The sequence below is a fragment of the Mobula birostris genome, chromosome 18, assembly GCF_030028105.1.
Source record: "Mobula birostris isolate sMobBir1 chromosome 18, sMobBir1.hap1, whole genome shotgun sequence".
In the NCBI taxonomy this organism is placed as follows: domain Eukaryota; kingdom Metazoa; phylum Chordata; class Chondrichthyes; order Myliobatiformes; family Myliobatidae; genus Mobula; species Mobula birostris.
The window spans coordinates 60204219-60221779 of record NC_092387.1 but is presented as its reverse complement, the minus strand read 5'-3'; the positions used below and the strand labels follow the sequence as shown (position 1 = coordinate 60221779).

Below are 17561 nucleotides of genomic sequence, written 5' to 3'. Positions count from 1 at the left end.
AGGATTACAAGAATGTTCCAGGGAATGAAAGGGTTAATGTATGAGAAGCGTTTGGCGGCTCTGAGCCTGTATTCGCTGGAGTCTAGCGGAATGGGGGTGGGGGGGATCGCTTTGAAACCCCTAGATAGAGTGGTTGTGGAAACATATTTCCTACAGAGGGGGAGGCTAGGTCAAGAGGGGACCACCTCAGAACAGAGGGACATCCATTTAGAACAGAGATGAGGAGGAATTTATTTGGCCGAAGGGTGGTGAATCTGTGGTATTCATGGCCACAGATGGCAGCAGAGGTCAGGTAATTGTATATGTGAAGCAGAGGTTGATAGATTCTTGATTATTTTTTATTTATTTTATTTAGAGATACAGCACGGAACAGGCCCTTCGGCCTCAAGGAGCCACACTGCCCAGCAACCCACCTACTTAAACCTAGCCTAACCACAGGGCAATTTACAATGACCAATGAACCTTCGGACCGTGCAAGGAAACCAGAACACCCAGAAGAGAACGTACAAACTCCTTCCAGATGGCATCGGAATTGAACTCTGAACACTGGAATGGTTGAGGCTGATAATCAGTCAGCCGCGAAGGGGTGGAGCAGACTCAATGGGCCAAATGCCCTCATTTTGCTCCTATGGTCTTGTGGTCCCATTGCAAAATACATGGAAACATTCGTTTTGCAATTATTCATCCTTCCATGTTCAACAACATCATTGCACTGACGGGACAGAACCACCTGCTTATATTGGACAAGCTCTGTGGGTTTTATTTCCTGGAGAGGTGCATGGCATCACTCCAATTCTGAGGACTGTTAAAATTCGGAGTCATGCAGCACTACAGCCCAGAAATAGGCCATTCTGCCCATCTGGTCTGTGCTGCCCTGGTCTTCTGTTTAACCCCATTTACCTGCACCTGGACCATTTCCGTTCATCCACATACATAACCAAACTTCTCTTAAATGTCCACATCCACTCCTTCTGCTTACACGGAGTAGCGAGTGTGTGGAAAACACTGGCGGGGAGGTGCTGGAGGCAAATACTTTAAGAGTCTCTTAGACATCAGTGGAGGGTTACAAGCTCTCTGGGATGGAAGGTTTAGACTGAACTTGGACTAGGGTAAAGAGTCAACACAACAGAGTGGGCCAAAGGGCCTGTATGGTACTGTTCTATGTTCTATGAAACTCCACCCTGTAACCTTGACTCTCACAATTAAGGCAATCAGATGGGAACCTAAAAGAGAATAATTTGGAGGGCTGGGGGGAAAGAGTGGGGAATAGGATACAAGAAAATAGGACTCGGGGTCGGCCACTTGGCCCCGCAAGCCTGTCCCTGCCAGTCGTCCACAGTCCTCAATCCCCTTCGCCATCTCCTCTGTAAAGTGATCCGGCCTCCACTGTTTCCTTGGGCAAAGTGTTCCAAAGATTCAACACACTCTGCTAGAAGAGATTCCTAAAACACTTTGGGGTTTAGTGAAAAGCCTCTCATCTTCTCATTTGAGATTGCTCCATGAGAGAAAAGGATTGAACGGGATTGGGCTGCCAGGAGCCAGTACAAACTGGATAGACCAAATGGCCTTCTATTGGAGATGATTTGACTGCCAGGATCCAGTACTAACTGAATGGGCCAGATGAACTTCTATTTTAGATGATTGTGCTGCCAGGAGCCAGTACAAAGAGGATGGGCCGAATAGCCTATAAGCTGAACAAGCAGGTGCTGTGGATCATCCAGAAGATCTAACTCAGGATCTACAGAGTTATATTAGTAATATATACATAATGGTCACTGTAGAGACTGATCACTTGGCCTATCTTAACAGTAAGCACAGAGAATGGACAAGTGACGTCAGGTAGTAGATTTGGAAAGCGAAGGGGGAAAAAAGATCTTTCTCAGAGATTGGCTTGAAGAAAGCATGTCACGGGGTTAGAGCATCCTCACCAACAACTGCAATAAATACCTCGTCGTCTTTCACACAATGCAACGAGAGCTGATTGCAGTGAACCCACAACACGTTCCTCAGGTTGTTGATGCGATCGCACTCCTGCTGGTGAAATGCCTGAAGACAAAAGAAAATGAATGTGGAAGACTACAGCTGCAAGGGGTCCCTACACAAAGAGATTCACGGAGCAACGGTGCAAAAAAGGCCCCAAAACTCCCTTATAGGTGGTGCACTTCATCAGCACAGCAAACAGCTGGTCCCACAAAGGTTGAGAAGACAGCTGGTGTCGTGGTGAGTTGGGAGATACTAAGATTTAAAGAGATATAGATTGGCTTTATTTGTCACATGTACATTAAAACTTGGGTTTGGGTGAGAGTTGAAGGAACTAGAGAGGTTAGGATACAAGTGGCGGAATGGATATCTCTGTGACCTGTCAGAGACTTGATGGGCTGAATGGTTCCTTCAGTGTGGTAAGGAAATGTGGATTGTATTATCAACTGTACAGATCAGACACTAGGCTACAACTTCTGCAAATTCTACAGACAACACTGTTCTTAGCTAGAAAGCAAATATTAGTTAGTTGGATCCAATCTCTCAGTGCGAGGTGGTTTTCTGTAAAGAAAAATAAAAAGGCTAGCTTTATCTGTCACATGTACATTGAAACATACAGTGAAAAGTGTTGTTTTGCGTCAACAACCAACACAGTCCAAGGATGTGCTGGGGGCAGCCCACAAGTGTTGTCACGCTTCCAGCACCGACGTAGAAAATCCACAGCTTTCTAACCTTGACCCAGATGTCTTTGGAATGTGAGTGGAGACCTGGAGAAACCCATGTGGTCATGGGGAGAACGTACAAACTCCTTACAGGCAGCAGTGGGAATTAATCCCAGGTCACTGGCACTGTAATGGCATTAACAGTTGCAGAAAAAGTGCAGGGCAGCTGGATAATAAAGTGGAAAATCATAACAAGAGTCGATTGTAAGGACAAGAGTCCAAATTATATTACTGGGGGACCATTCAATAGTCTTATAAGAGTGGGGTAGAAGTTGTCCTTGAAGCTAGTGGTACCTGCTTCCAGGCTTTTGTGTCTTCTGCCTGATAGAGGAAGGGAGAGGAGTGGGTAGGGTCTTGGCAACTTTATTAGGACAGTGAGAAGAGTGGACAGAGTCCATGGAAGGGAGGCTAGTTGCCGTGATGTGCAGTCACCATACCAAGCCATGATGCATCTTGATAGGATGCTCTCTGTGGTGCATTGATAAAAATGAGTGAGAGTCAAAGAGGACGTGCCAAATTTCTGTCACCTTCTGAGAGAGAGGAGGTGCTGGTGAGATTTCTCAACTGTGGGGCTAATGAATTCAGTTGGGTCAATGATCACATCTCAAAACCATGATCCAATTCCATTAATAGTTAAACTTTCTCTTCAGAAGCCAACCACAATGAGTTATTAGAAGTTATCCCCACACCGACATGTGCAAGTTCATTCAATAAGTTAATAAGTTGCAATAGATATGAAAGTCTACCCATGATTCAAATTCAAAATGACCTCTGAAAGGAGAAAATCAATCAATAGTTGTCGTTCCTGGGCACTATCTAGATTTTTACAAGGCACCGTGCATCCACAGCAATGGATCAATGTGGAGTTTGGGAGTTTGGCTTGAATTGCTGAATTTATTAGCAGCATTTATTAACTAGGTTCACTGGTTATTATTGGCACCAGGAACTTCCTGAGGAGACTGGGAGCACATTATCACTAACAAGATGATACCAATAGCCCAGAACATACTTTGATGAGTGTTTAGGTACCTCACAAGTTTGGATGTGTTCTTGTTCCCATTCTTGTCTAATCTTGTCTAGTTGTTCTATATTCTGTTGATAAGTTTGCTCTGAAAAACAAAACCAGTGTGATTTTTGATAACAGTCAATAAAAACAGGATAATAGATAGATAGATACTTCATTGATCCCAAAGGAAATTACAATGTCACAGTAGCATTACAAGTTCACAGATATAAATATTAGTAGAGAGGTAGAAAGAATAAAAAACTAAGTTACCACAAACAGTCTAACAGGAGGGGTCATCACTTCCCCAGCTAAAGGTTGAATCATTATAAAGCCTAATACTCGAGGGTAAGAATGACCACATATAGCACTCTTTGGAGCAGTGCAGTTGTCTTAGTCTATTACTAAAAGTGCTCCTCTGTTCAGCCAAGGAGGCATGCACAGGGTGAGAAACATTATCCAAAGCTGCCGGGATTTTCTGCAGGGTCCTTTGTTCTACCACAGCCTTCAGCGTGACCAGTTTGACGTCCATAACGGAGCTAGACTTTCTAATCAGTTTATTGAACCTGTTGGCATCACCCGTGTTGATGCCATTGCCCCAGCACACCACCGCATAGAAGATTGTACTGGCGACAACAGACTGGTAGAACACGTGAAGGAGAAGCCTGCACACTCTAAACGACCAAATAAACACAAGCAATGCATTTCACTGCACGTTTCCATGAATACATCTGAATCGGAGCAGATTTCCAGGTTAAAACGGAAATTAGAGACCTTACTCGGGCAGCACAGTGGTGCAATGCTCAGTGTAACACTTTGCAGCAGCAGTGACCGCTGATCAAGGTTCATTTCCCACCACTGTCTGCAAGGAGTTTGTATGCTCTCCCTGTTATCGCACGTGCTTCCTCTGGTTTTCTCCCTGGAGGAATATGGGGTTGTGTTAGTGAGTTGTGGGCACGCCACGTTGGCGCCGAAAGCATGATGTCACTTGTGGGTTGCTCCCAGTACACCCCCGGACTGTGTTGGTCAACGACTCAAAACAACACACATTTTGATGTACGTGTGACAAATAAAGCTGATCTTTATAGAAACACCACCTCATACGGAGATTGAATTCAGCTAATCAATACTTGATGTGTTCTAGTTAAGAGATTCATTCGAATGGTGTGGACTGGGTATGAGTGAAACTTACAGATCAGTGCCTACTCTGTACAGTTGGTATTATGTTCCATATTTCCTTACCACACGGAAAGGGACCATACAGCCCATCAAGTCACTGCCAGGTCACAGAGCTAGCCCATTCTGCCACTAACTTTCTGCAGACGCTGGAAATCCAGACCAACACACAAAAAATGCTGGAGGAACTCAGCAAGACGGGGCAGCATCTATGGAAAGGAATAAATAGGCCAAGACCCTTCACTGGGACATCAGTTACGAATGCTGCTGACATGGGGCTAACACAACTAGAATGAATTCCATTGATTCATGATACCCCAGGCTTCGAACTGTACTGTCCAGCAGTTTTTGCCTTTCCAGGTGACACTGGACAGCCTCAAAGAATTAGCAATCATGGATTACTCCTGAACATTTTACTTTTTAAAATTTTTTTTTTGGAAGAGATACAGCAAGGTAACAGGCCCTTCTGGCCCAACAAGCCCATGCCTTGCAATTACACCCACATGACCAATTAACCTATTAACCCACAATCCTTGGAGTGTGGGAGGAAACCAGATCACCTGGAGGAAACCACCATGGTCACGGGGAGAACCTACGAACTCCTTACAGACAGCGGCAGGAAGTGAACCCGAGTTGCTGGCTCTGAAATAGCTTTACACTAAACACTGGCCCAAGTTGTTCAAAGGGATGGAAAATCTATTTCCAGCATCACCTCTAGCTAATAAACAAATAATAATAAAGCAAATTATAACATGTTTAATTCACAATATGTTTCAAGGAAGACATGGGATTAAAAATAAACCTTCCTGACCATTGGCCACTGCAGTTCTGTGTTGCTGGCTGCACACCAGGTTAATATCTGCTGATCCTGAAACTAGCTCAAGACATTTCTACCAAACTGCAGTGCAGATGACTCGGCACTGACCCACACAAAAGCATTAACAAACCACTGTACTAGAGGAAGAATGTGATAAAATATAAACCACTGGAAGCGCTCAGTGGGTCAGGCAGCATCTGTCGAGGCAAAGGAATGGTCAACGTTTTGGGTCGAGACCCTGCGTCAGAACAGCGTGCAAGTTCATTTGGACAATCTTCGCACTTGGCTAAATAAAAACGATCTTTCACAGGATCATTCGAAAAGGCCGTTACTGTTCACGCTTCGAGAACTTGTAACACCACCACATCTTTTTCAAAGTCATAATCAAAGTAAATTTATTATCAAAGTACATATACGTTACTATATACTACCAAAAGATTCATTTTCTTGCAGGCATGCATAGTAGAACAGAGAAAAACAATAGAATATTGAAAAACTACACACAAAGACTGACAAACAGCCAATGTGCAAAAGACAAATTGCACAGATGATAGAAAAATGACAATTAGATAGATAATACTGAGAACAAGAGTCAGAGAACCCTTCAAAGTGTGTTCATAATTTGCTGAGTCAGTTCCCTTTTACTGTTAACTTACATTTTGCTTGTTCTTCCCCATGACCCTCAATTCTACAACCAATCACTACAATAATAATTTGGACAAAAATGGTCCCTCTCTCTCAACAGCCATGGCCCATTAAGCTTTGCAGGGATTTTCAGCTTTTATTTCAGACTGGCGGCATCTGCAGCGTCAGTCGACTCAGCCAGTTCCATCCTGAGCACTAGCCTCCCCACCAAAGAGGACATCCTCGAAAGCTGATACTTCAAGAAGGTGGCATTCGTCATTAAGGACCTTCACCATCCAGGACACGCCCTCCTCTCATTACCACCATCAGGGAAGAGATACAGGAGTCCGAAGATCCACACTCAACACTTTCCCCTCCACCATCAGATTTCTGAATGAACCCTGAACCCATGCACACTATCTCACTTTTTGTTCTCTTTCTGCACTAATTTGTTTTTTTAAGTATATTACTTACAGTATTTTTTATGTATTGCAATGCACTGCTGCAGCAAACAACAGATTTCACAACATATGCCAGTGATGTTAAATCTGATTCTCACAAAAGAGAGCTGGTTAAAGAGCATATGTGGGGTGTACATTGAATCAGTGAGATCTGCTATGTTGGGGATAGATGGTTTCCTTGTCAGTTACTTACTAAGAAACTGCAGCACTGTGAAACATTAAGAATTAAAGGTGATAAATTCTTTTACACTTCTAATACAAAAACCCTGCAAATTCATCCAATTGTAATAACATATTTGCTATGTCCTCTCATGCCCAGGACCAGCATCTGAATATTTTGATTCAAGATTTTTAAAGATTAGGACGAGTAAACTTGTCTCAGACTTCCAGCCTGGTACAGGTATCGATTTTAACAGACACTTCGATGACAAACTCTGCTGTCTTCATCAGGGATGATGCCTGGGCATGCCTAGTCCGGTGGTAATACACCCCCATCGTCTGTCCCTCCTGATTGGTTAGTCCACAACCAATCAGGTTTCCTCCGTCCCACCTTGTTTACAACCAAATTCCAGTTCTTACTTAGAGTGAGACCTTCATCTTTGTTAAAATTCTTATTCTCTAGTTTTATTTCAATAGCTTCCTTCACCAGGCGGTCCCCAAAGCCATTGCCATGGCATAGTAGTTTTGTGCCGTCGAAGTCGATCGCAAATGTAATGTTCTGTGACCACCAATTTCTCCGGGTAACCCAAATGGATACACCTCCTGTCCTCCTTGATGTGGGTTTCCACTGTGTACCCAGTCTGGCCAATATACACTGCTCCACATTCACAGGAATCCTGTAAACACCAGCCGTCCCGAGTCCCAGGTCATCTTTGACCCACGTAAGCTAGGGTTTGAGCTTTCTTACGGGTTTGTGACGGGATGGTATTTATCCAGTATTTCTTCAGGAAATATAGGGAAGACAGTCGGTAGCAATGGGTTCTTCCTCATTATTAGGTTTCCTGATTTTCCTGTTGGCCCTGCTAAGGGCCAATTGATTTCCTTGATTTCTATTGATACAATCTCCTTACAGACAGTGGTGGGAATTGAACCCCGATCGCTGACACTGTCATAGTGTTACACTAACCATTGCGCTACATGCCGCCTTTTGATGACTGGAGCAAGGCAGTAATTTTGACTTTGCAAAATATGGATATATGGAAGATGATCAGAATCAGGTTTACTATAAGATCATAAGGCATCGGAGCAGAATTAAACCATTCAACCATTCAGCCCATCGAGTCTGCTCTCCCATTCCATCATGGCTGATACCAGATCCCACTCAACCCTATACACCTGTCTTCTTGTCATCTCCTTTGATGCCCTGACCAGTCAGGAAATGATCAACTTCTGCCTTAAATATACACATGGACTTGGCTTCCACTGCAGTCTGTGACAGAGCATTACACAGACTTACTACTCTCTGGTTAAAAAATTTCCTCCCTATCTCTGAACTAAAAGGTCACCCCTCAGTTTTGAGGCTGTGCCCTCTAGTTCTGGATACCCCCACCATAGGAAAAATCTCTCCACATCCACCCTATCTAGTCACTGAGATAGGTCATGAAACTTGTTGTTTTGCAGCAACAGTAGTGTAAGACGTAACACATTTATTACTGCTTATATTACAATAAGAAATATACAAGCAATTAATGAATTGTACAAATGAGAGCAAGATGGCGAAAAAGTTACTGTAAGTTCACAATAAGAAATATAGATGGAGTGGATGTGGAGAGGATGTTTCCTGTGGTGGGGGAGTCTAGGACCAGAGGACACAGCCTCAGAATAGAACAGAGATGAGGAGGAATTTCTTTAGCCAGAGAGTGGTGAATCTGTGGAATTTGTTGTCATGAATGGCTCTGGAGGCCAAGTCGTTGGGTATATTTAAGGCAGAGCTTGATATATTCTTGATTGGTCAGGGCATGAAGGGATACGGGGAGAAGGCAGGAGATTGGGGCTGGGAGGGAAAATGGATCAGCCATGTTGGAATGGCATAGCAGACTTGATGGGCCAAATGGCCTAATTCTGCTCCTATATCCTATGGTCTTATATAAAACAATTTATTTTATATATATTGAAAAATACCAACTTTGAGTGTGCAGCTTCAGGCTCCTATACCATTCTGGTTCATTAAAAAACAAAGACAACTTAGTAGCTGAATGGCGACGGGCCAGGGAAAAAGGGAGGTGCAACTACGCCTGGGTCTCCCTGTGCACCAGTCACTGAAGGTTAGTACCCAGGTGCAGCGAGGAACGTACATCGGCCTTCATTGCAAGAGGATTCGAATACAGAAGTCTGAACACCTTGCTGCAGCTATACAAAGTCCTAGCGAGACCCTGGCTGGCGTTCAGTGAGCCATTTCGGTCTCTACCTGAGGGAGGACATGCTTGCCAAGAGCAAATCCAGCAAATTTTTACTAAATTGATGGCAGAAGTTTCATAGATGAAGATCTACTCAGCCTACGCTGAGGTGGACAATTTTGTTCAATGGTGGAATAGTTCCGATGGCCAAATGGCTCACACCTGTTCAGACTTCGTTAAGTAACCTGCCCCTACGGAACAGCAGCAACAGTGTTTCAGGTTTGACGGCAATAATTCTGGATAACAGTTAATTGGCAGTTCAGGAGAATATTCTATATTGCATATACGGTCAAGAGTCCTGGGCAGATTCCTTTCTCAGAAGGACATCATTGATGGATCCATTTGGGTTTTTGAGACAATCCAGATGCTCTATTTCACATCTGGAGCCAGTCCAAATCTCCACAGGCTCACAGAATTCCATTGCACAATCTGAGAGTTGGTAGGTCCAAATACCATTCACACTAGCCACCCGCTCCAATGAGAAGACTCCTTATCTCCAGGATACTGCTACAAATTGAGAAGCGTAAAGTACATTAAACCAGAGAGTGGTTGAAATAAGAGCGACTAGAAACACTCAGCGAGTCTGACGGCATCTGTAGAGGTAGAAACCCAGCACCCCACACGAAATGCTGGAGGAACTCAGCAGGCCAGGCAGCATCTATGGAAAAGAGTAAATGGTCGATGTTTCCGGCCGAGACCCTTCATCAGGACTGGAGATTTAAAAAATGGAAGTAAGAAGGTGGGGGTGGGGAGGAAAAATACAAGGTCGTAGGTGATAGGTGAAACTGGGAGGAGGGACTGGGTGAAGTGAAGAGCTGGGAAGCCAATTGGAGAACGAGATGGAGAAGGGAGAATCTGATAGGAGAGGACAGAGAGCCATGAAAGAAAGGGAAAAGGGGAGGAGCACCAGAGGGAGATAAGGAGATAAGGTGAGAGAGGGAAAAGGGAATGGGGAATGGTGAGGGGAGAGGCATTACCAGAAGTTCGGGAAATTAATGTTCATGCCATCAGGTTGGAGGCTACCCAGATGGATTATAAGGTGTTGCTCCTCCAACCTGAGTGTGGCCTCATCGTGACAATAGAGGAGGCCATGGACTGACATATCGGAATGGGAATGGGAAGTGCAGTTAAAATGGGTGGCCACTGGGAGATCCCGTTCTTTCTGGCGGATGGAGCATAGGTGCTCGGCGAAGCAGTCTCCCAATTTACGTCAGGTCTCTACATGAGGCCACACCTATAGCACCAGATACAGTAGATGACCCCAACAGAGTCACAGGTGGAACGTCGCCTCACCTGGAAAGACTGTTTGGGGCCCTGAATGGTAGTGAGGGAGGAGGTATAGGGGGCAGGCGTAGCTTGTGTTTTGCTTGCAAGGGTAAGTGCCAGGAGGAAGATCAGTGAGGAGGGACCAATGGACAAAGGAGTTGTGTAGGGAGCGATCCCTGTGGAAAGCAGAAAGTGGGGGGAGAGGAGGGAAAGGATGTGCTTGGTGGTGGGATCCCATGACACTTCACCTGTCAGTCCATTGGGGTCATCTACTGTATCCAGGACTCATGGTGTGGCCTCCTGTATATCGGCGACACCCGACTGAGACTGAAGAGACCACTTTGCTGACTCCCTGTGACAGAAAAAGCAGGATCTCCCAGTGGCCACCCATTTTAATTCCACTTCCCATTCCCATTCTGGCATGTCAGTCCATGGCCTCTTCCACTGCCGCATTGAGGCCACACTCAGGTTGGAGGAACAACACCTTGTATTCCATCTGATAGCACGAACACTGATTTCTCATAGTTCCAGTAATGCCCCCAACCACCCCCTCACCATTCCCATTCCTCCTTATCCGCCCATCACCTTCCTCTCATACTCCTCCCCCTTGCCTTTCTTCCATGGCTCTCTGTCCTCTCCAATCAGTTCCCCCCCCATCTCCTTCAGCAATCGACTTCCCAGCTCTTTACTTCACCCCGCTCCCTCCTCCCAGTTTCACCTACTACCTTGTATTTCTTTCTCCCCCTCCCCCCACCTTCTTACTCCAACTTCTCATCTTTTTTCTCCAGTTCTAATGAAGGGTCTTGGCCCGAAACGTCGACCATAATCTTTTTCCATAGATGCTGCCTGGCCTGCTGAGCTCCTCCAGCATTTTGTGTGTGTTGCTTGAATTTCCAGCATCTGTAGATATTCTCTTGTTTGAGCTAGGAACACAGTTAATGTTTCAGGTTGAAGATCTTGCATCTGGGCTCAGAAATGTTGGAAATAAAATGCTTGAAGACACAAAGCAAGAAGATTTAGATTCAGATCTATTTACCATGTGTACATTGAATCGTACATTAAAATGCTTCAGTTGTGTTAACAACCAACACAACCATGGCAGCCCCTAAGTGTCACCACACTTTACAACACCAACATAGCATGCCCACAAAGCGGGCAGAACAACACAGAACACATCAAAGCAGAACACACCAAGTGCCAACACAACAACAGCAAAAGCAGAAAAACAGGGAGGCAAAAGGAGAACAAAACTGAAGGTTTCTAATAGGAAGATGACAGGAGAGGTCAAGGGGCGAAAGCCCTGGTGTTGACTAATAAAGTTTATTCATGAAAAGTGTGGAGGAGCTGTACGGAGAAGGGAGATCAGGAGCAAGCAGAAAGCCAACCCCACATCAGCCACATCCCTCTTCAAATTGGCAGCACAGCAATGGAAACTGTAAGCAGTTTCAAACCTCTGGGATTGCAGCCTCTCATGGTCCCCAAACCACAATCAATAAGGTTTATCAACACCTCTACTTTCTGAGAAGGCTGAAGAGAGCTGGTCTATGCTCACCATTACTCACGACCTCCTGCAGATGCACAGTAGAGAGCATCCTAACCTTCTGCATCTCTCTGTGTGGTATGGAAACTGCACTGCGGCACACAGGAGGGGTTTACAGCAGGTAGTTAAAACTGTCCAACACTTCACTGGCACCAGCCTAACCTACCATCAAGGACATACAAGATCACAGGAGCAGAATTAGGCCATTTGCCCACTGAGTCTGCTCTGCCATTTCATCATGGCGGATCAAATTTTTCTCTCAGCCCCAATCTCCTGCCCCAACCCCCCCAATACCCCTTCATGCCCTGACCAATCAAGAACCTATCAACCTCTGCCTTAAATAGCATTCAGCAGTGTTGTTAGGCAGCAGGGTAACTGGATTGTAGTGGGAGCAGAAGATGGCGGTGCGACACAGCACGCAGCGGTCACTCCAGTGGTGATGTCTGTTATTTGTCAAGTAGGGTGCCGTGCACAATCCTGATTTGATGGAGACAGACGTGAGAGCACGGAGGAACATCTGGTGAAACTTCTGAAATGCCTGCTTCGTTGCTGCTGCTACTGTGTGCTCCAGAATCTCCGGAGGAGAAGGCCCCGAGTCCTCGGCTTTGCTTGTTGCTCGGCAGCCAGGGTGGGGTTGAAGTGCTCGGCAGAGGATGGTGCTCAGAGAGGCTGTGTAGGAGGGACTGGTTGGAGGCTCGAAGTTTTCGGACGGACTCAGAGCCCACTGCGGTCGGGTGCTTCCAATGGTACTGCATCGGCAAGTTTGCAGCGCTTGGAGTTTCATGGCAGGAAGAGTTTCTCTCTTTGACCGTCTGTGTGAGATGATGAGGCTATCGGGGCTTTGAGACTTTATTTACCGTGTCCATGGTCTGCTCTTTATCAAATTACAGTATTGCTTTGCACTGTTGTAACTATATGTTATAATTATGTGGTTTTGTCAGTTTTAGTCTTGGTTTGTCCTGTGTTTCTTGTGATATCATTCTGGAGGAACATTGTATCATTTTTAATGCATGCATTTCTAAATGACAATAAACGAGGACTGAGTGTCCTCATAATCTAATCTATATATATACATGAAGACTTGGTCTTCACAGTTGCCTGTGGCAAAGAATTCCACAGATTCACCACTCTCTGGCTAAAGAAATTCTTCATCTCCGTTCCAAAAGAACACACCTCTGCTCTGAGGCTGTCCCCTCTGGTCTTAAACTCTCCCATAATAGGGAACACCATCTCCACATCCACTCTGTAAAGGCCTTTAACCATTTGGTAGGTGTCAATGAGGTCACCACTCATCTTTCTGAATTCTAGCGACTACAGTCCCAGAGCCATCAAACGCACTTCATACAATAAGCCATTGAATCCTATATGATATGATTATGAGAACACGCAGTCTCCTTTTATTGTCATTCAGTAATGCATTCATTAAAGAAATGATAAAAATGTTTTTGTCCTGGAATCATTTTTGTGAATTTCCTTTGAACCTTCTCTAGTTTCAGCACATCCTCTCAAAGATAAAGGGCCCAAAACTTCACAATGCACCAAGTGAGACCTCACCTTAACATTACATCCTGCTTTTATATTCAAGTCCTCTTGAAACGAATGCCAACATCACATTTGCCTTCCTCACCACAGACGCAATCACAGATTAGGGAATATGTACAAAAAGATGCCAGAAAAGGACCAGCAACATCATGAAAGATCCCACCCACCCTGCTCATGGACTGTTTGTCCCGTTCCCATCAGGGAGGAGGCTACGTAGCATCCACGCCAGGACCACCAGATGTAAAAACAGTTACTCCCCCCTGCAAGCCATCAGGCTGATCAACACCTCCACCCATTAACACACCCTCACCACCCCCACACCACTGCATACACATCACCTAGTGTCACTTTATGTACATACAATCTGTCTATGTATAAAACAGTTACTTGTACATTGTGCTTTATAAGATTGCTTTTATATCTATATTTGTGTTGTTAATTTTTTTAAAATTGTGTTCTTGACCATGCATGGCATCCAGATTAATAATCATTTTGATTTCCTTTACACTCATGTGCTGTAGAGACTGCGGAGCAACCACATCAGGTCCACTAGATTGAACCAGGTGACCTCCCCCAAGCCATCAGGTTGATCAACATCTCCACCCATTAACACACCACACAGCTACCACACACCACCATTACTTTCTCATTTCCTCTCAGAGTCGCCTTCTGTACAGACAGTCCAGTCTCTCACATCACACTATGTACATACAATCAGTCTATGTATGTGAGCTAATCTTACTGTGTTTCTTTTTTTGTGTTCTTTATGCTCATCAAGTAATTTTATGCTGCTTCAGATCTGGAATAATAATCACTTTTGGTCTCCTTTACCGAAGAATGACATAAACAATCTTGAATCTTAAATGTGCATTACAAGAAAAGAATAGGCATTTATCTGAAACTGTTAAGTTAAACGTTAAAGCAACAGACACTAAATGTTTGAGGAACTTAGCAGGCCAGGCAGCATCTATGGAAAAAGGTACAGTCAACGTTACAAGCCAAGACTTTTTGCAATAAATGCCTGCTGAGTTCCTGCGGTTTTTTGTGTGTGTTACTTGGATTTCCAGCGTCTGCAGATTTTCTCTTGTTTGAAGTTGAGCATTCGTTCTGACGTTGCATGAGGCATGTTGTTCCTTAGGTTTATGTTGGACTTTGATGGTGCTATGCAGGACCATGATGAATGAGGTCAGAGTGAGAGTGAAGGTGAGTCACTCCGGTGGTCTGGACTGAGGATTGGCGATCTATTTTCCCAAGTCAGGATTTCTGATTCAGATTTATTTATCACAGGACCTTCAGCCCAACTCATCCATGCTGACCAAGTGTCTTCTTGAGCTATGAACAATCTGCTCAGTGGGTCGGGCAGAATCCGGACAAGGGAAGGAACTGTTGACGACTCCATAAGACATAGGAGTAGAATTAGGCCGTTTGGCCCATCAAGTCTGCTCCACCATTCAATCATGGCTGATCCTTCTCTCAGCCCCACTCCCCGGCCTTCTTCCTGTAACCATTGATGCTGTGTCCAATCAAGAACCTATAAACCTCTGCCTTCAATACACCCAAAGACCTGGCTTCCATAGCTGCTTCTGGTAATAAATTCCACAAATTCACCACCCTCTAGCTAAAGAAATTTCTCCGGATCTCTGTTTTAAATGGACGCTCCTCTATCCTGAGGCTGTGCCCTCTTGTCCTAGACTCCCCCACCATGGGAAACACCCTTTCCACATACAGTATACTCTGTCTAGGCCTTTCAACATTTGAAAGGTTTCAATAAGATCCCTCCTCATCCTTCTAAATGCCAGCGAGTACAGGCCCAGAGCCATCAAACATTCCTCATATGATAACCCTTATTCAGGCAGAAGCACTGCATCAGAACTCTCCACTGAGTCTTCCTGAGCTAGTCCCCTTTCCCTGCGATATCACTCCAAACCTTTTGTACTCTTTCCTATATCTATTTCAAAAGTTGATTCAAGTTCATTTACTGTAGTTATCTCTCGTATATGGAAACACAGAGTGACATCCATCATTTGTGTTAACACCCAAGAAGGTGCCGGGGGGTGGTGGGGAGCAGGCTGCAAGCATCACCTCACATTCAGACACCAACATAGTGTGCCCACAATGGTTGGCTGAACAACACAGAGCACATCAAAACAAACCTAGTTCCTCCCGCCCACCCATCCACCTTCCATCTCCAGGGCACGTCTCTAATTGCCAGGCTTCAGCCATCGGGCTTTCGACTTCCAATGGAACTTTGGGCTTCAATCTTCAGTATCGACCCCCAGTCTAGCCGGTGATGGGACACCAAACTCCAGGCCTGCTGAGTGACTGGCTCTTGTGCCTCCTGTAAGGACGACCAATCCCGGGACACACTGGCCTGGGACAGTCCAGCATCCATGGATGTCCTGTGTCACCAGTCCACATCGCTAAGCTTCAAATGGAGAGCAGAGACCTCAAACCTGGATGTTCTTCGTTACCCATCCACGTTGCTGGACTTTGAATGCAGAGCACGGATCAGATGCATGACCTCTAACTCCTCCACATCCCTGTCCCTAAACACTATCATGACCCCCAACTCCTCTCTCTGTCACCAAAACCAACCCCATGATTTCTGTAGATTGTGTGCAGTTTGGAGGAGAACCCACAGGTGGTAGTGTTCCCAAATGCCTGCTGCCGTGCTTCTTGGAGTTGAGAGGTCATAGGTTGGGAAGTGCCAAGGAGGGGTAACTGTGGTGAACTTTGCAAATGATGTCCATTGTAGACATTCTGCATACAAATGGTAGAAGGAATCTTCAGGGTATTTGATGGGTCAGGTGAGCTGCTTTGTCCTAGGTGGAGAGCTTCTTGGCCATTGGAGCTACACTCATCGAGGAAGGTGAAGAATGTCCCATTAACTCCTCATGTTTACCTTACAGATGGTGGGTGAGCTTCTCCAGGCTTTGTCCAATCAAATATCCTCCTGAGCCAACAGACAGGCAGTAACCAGCCAATGGAGTTAGAGGAAAATGTTCCCTTAGCAACTGTGAATTGCCATAACAACGAGGCCCGCACTACTTGTAAAGGGCATTATCGTTAATAATTTCAAGCCTTCACTTATTGAACTGTTAATAATTAAAATCATGTCTCATCATAAAGAATGCACAAGGATATTTTTTACATAAATTATCAAATAAGAATGAAATCTTAGCACTTGGAATCAAAGTAAGATCTTCCAGTTATAGTTATCTCTGGATAATTAACATTGCTTTAGTACTAAATGCTACATTTGCAATGCAAAATAGTTCAGAATGTTAAGTAATTAGTTCCAGTCACTTTGGCGAAAACAATTTAAAATTTAATTGCAGAATTCTGAGTACCAGTGAAATTCCAATGACACATCTTAACTTTTAACTACACACAGTGGCCACTTTATTACAAACGTTTGTAGATGCCTCCTTTACCTAATAAAGAATCAATTCAGTGTATTTCTGTATATTTATGGTCTTCTGTCACTGTAGCCCACCTGCTCCAAGGTTTGACATGTTGTGCATTCAGAGGTGTTCATCAGCACAACACTGTTGTAACACGTGGTTATTTGAGTTACAGTCAGCTTGAACTGGTCTGACCACACTCCTCTGACCTCTCTCATTAACAAGGCATTTCTGACCACAGAACTGTTGCTGACTGGATGCTTTTTGTTTTTCCACACCACTCTCTGAAAACTCTGGAGACAGTTGTGCGTGAAAATCCCAGGAAATCAGCAATTTCGGAAATACTCAAACCACCTCGTCTGGCACCAACCATCATTCCACAGTCAAAGCCACTTAGATCACGTTTCTTTCCCATTCTGAAGTTTGGTCTGAACAATAACTGAACCTCTTGACCATGTCTGCATGCTTGTATACATTGAGTTGCTGCCACATGATTGGCTGATTAGATATTAAAGAGCAGGTGTACAGGTGTACCTAAAAAAGTGGCCATTGAGTGTACATCAAAACAATATTTGAAAGCTCATGGAAATCATGCCACATTAACATGACTAAGCATGATTTCAATTCACC

At 44.7% G+C, this 17561-nt stretch overlaps 1 protein-coding gene across 5 annotated transcripts in view; it reads right to left on the bottom strand.

The window, feature by feature from the left end:
* Window positions 1-17561, bottom strand: part of pstpip1a (proline-serine-threonine phosphatase interacting protein 1a) — a 121857-nt gene that overhangs the window by 17903 nt on the left and 86393 nt on the right. For all 5 annotated transcript variants that reach the window (XM_072282783.1, XM_072282784.1, XM_072282782.1 and 2 more), the window contains exons 9-10: window positions 3732-3811; window positions 1948-2046 (exon numbers count right to left, since the gene is read on the bottom strand). In XM_072282783.1, coding sequence (XP_072138884.1) covers window positions 1948-2046; window positions 3732-3811 — 179 coding nt within the window. The remainder of the gene's footprint in view (window positions 1-1947; window positions 2047-3731; window positions 3812-17561) is intronic.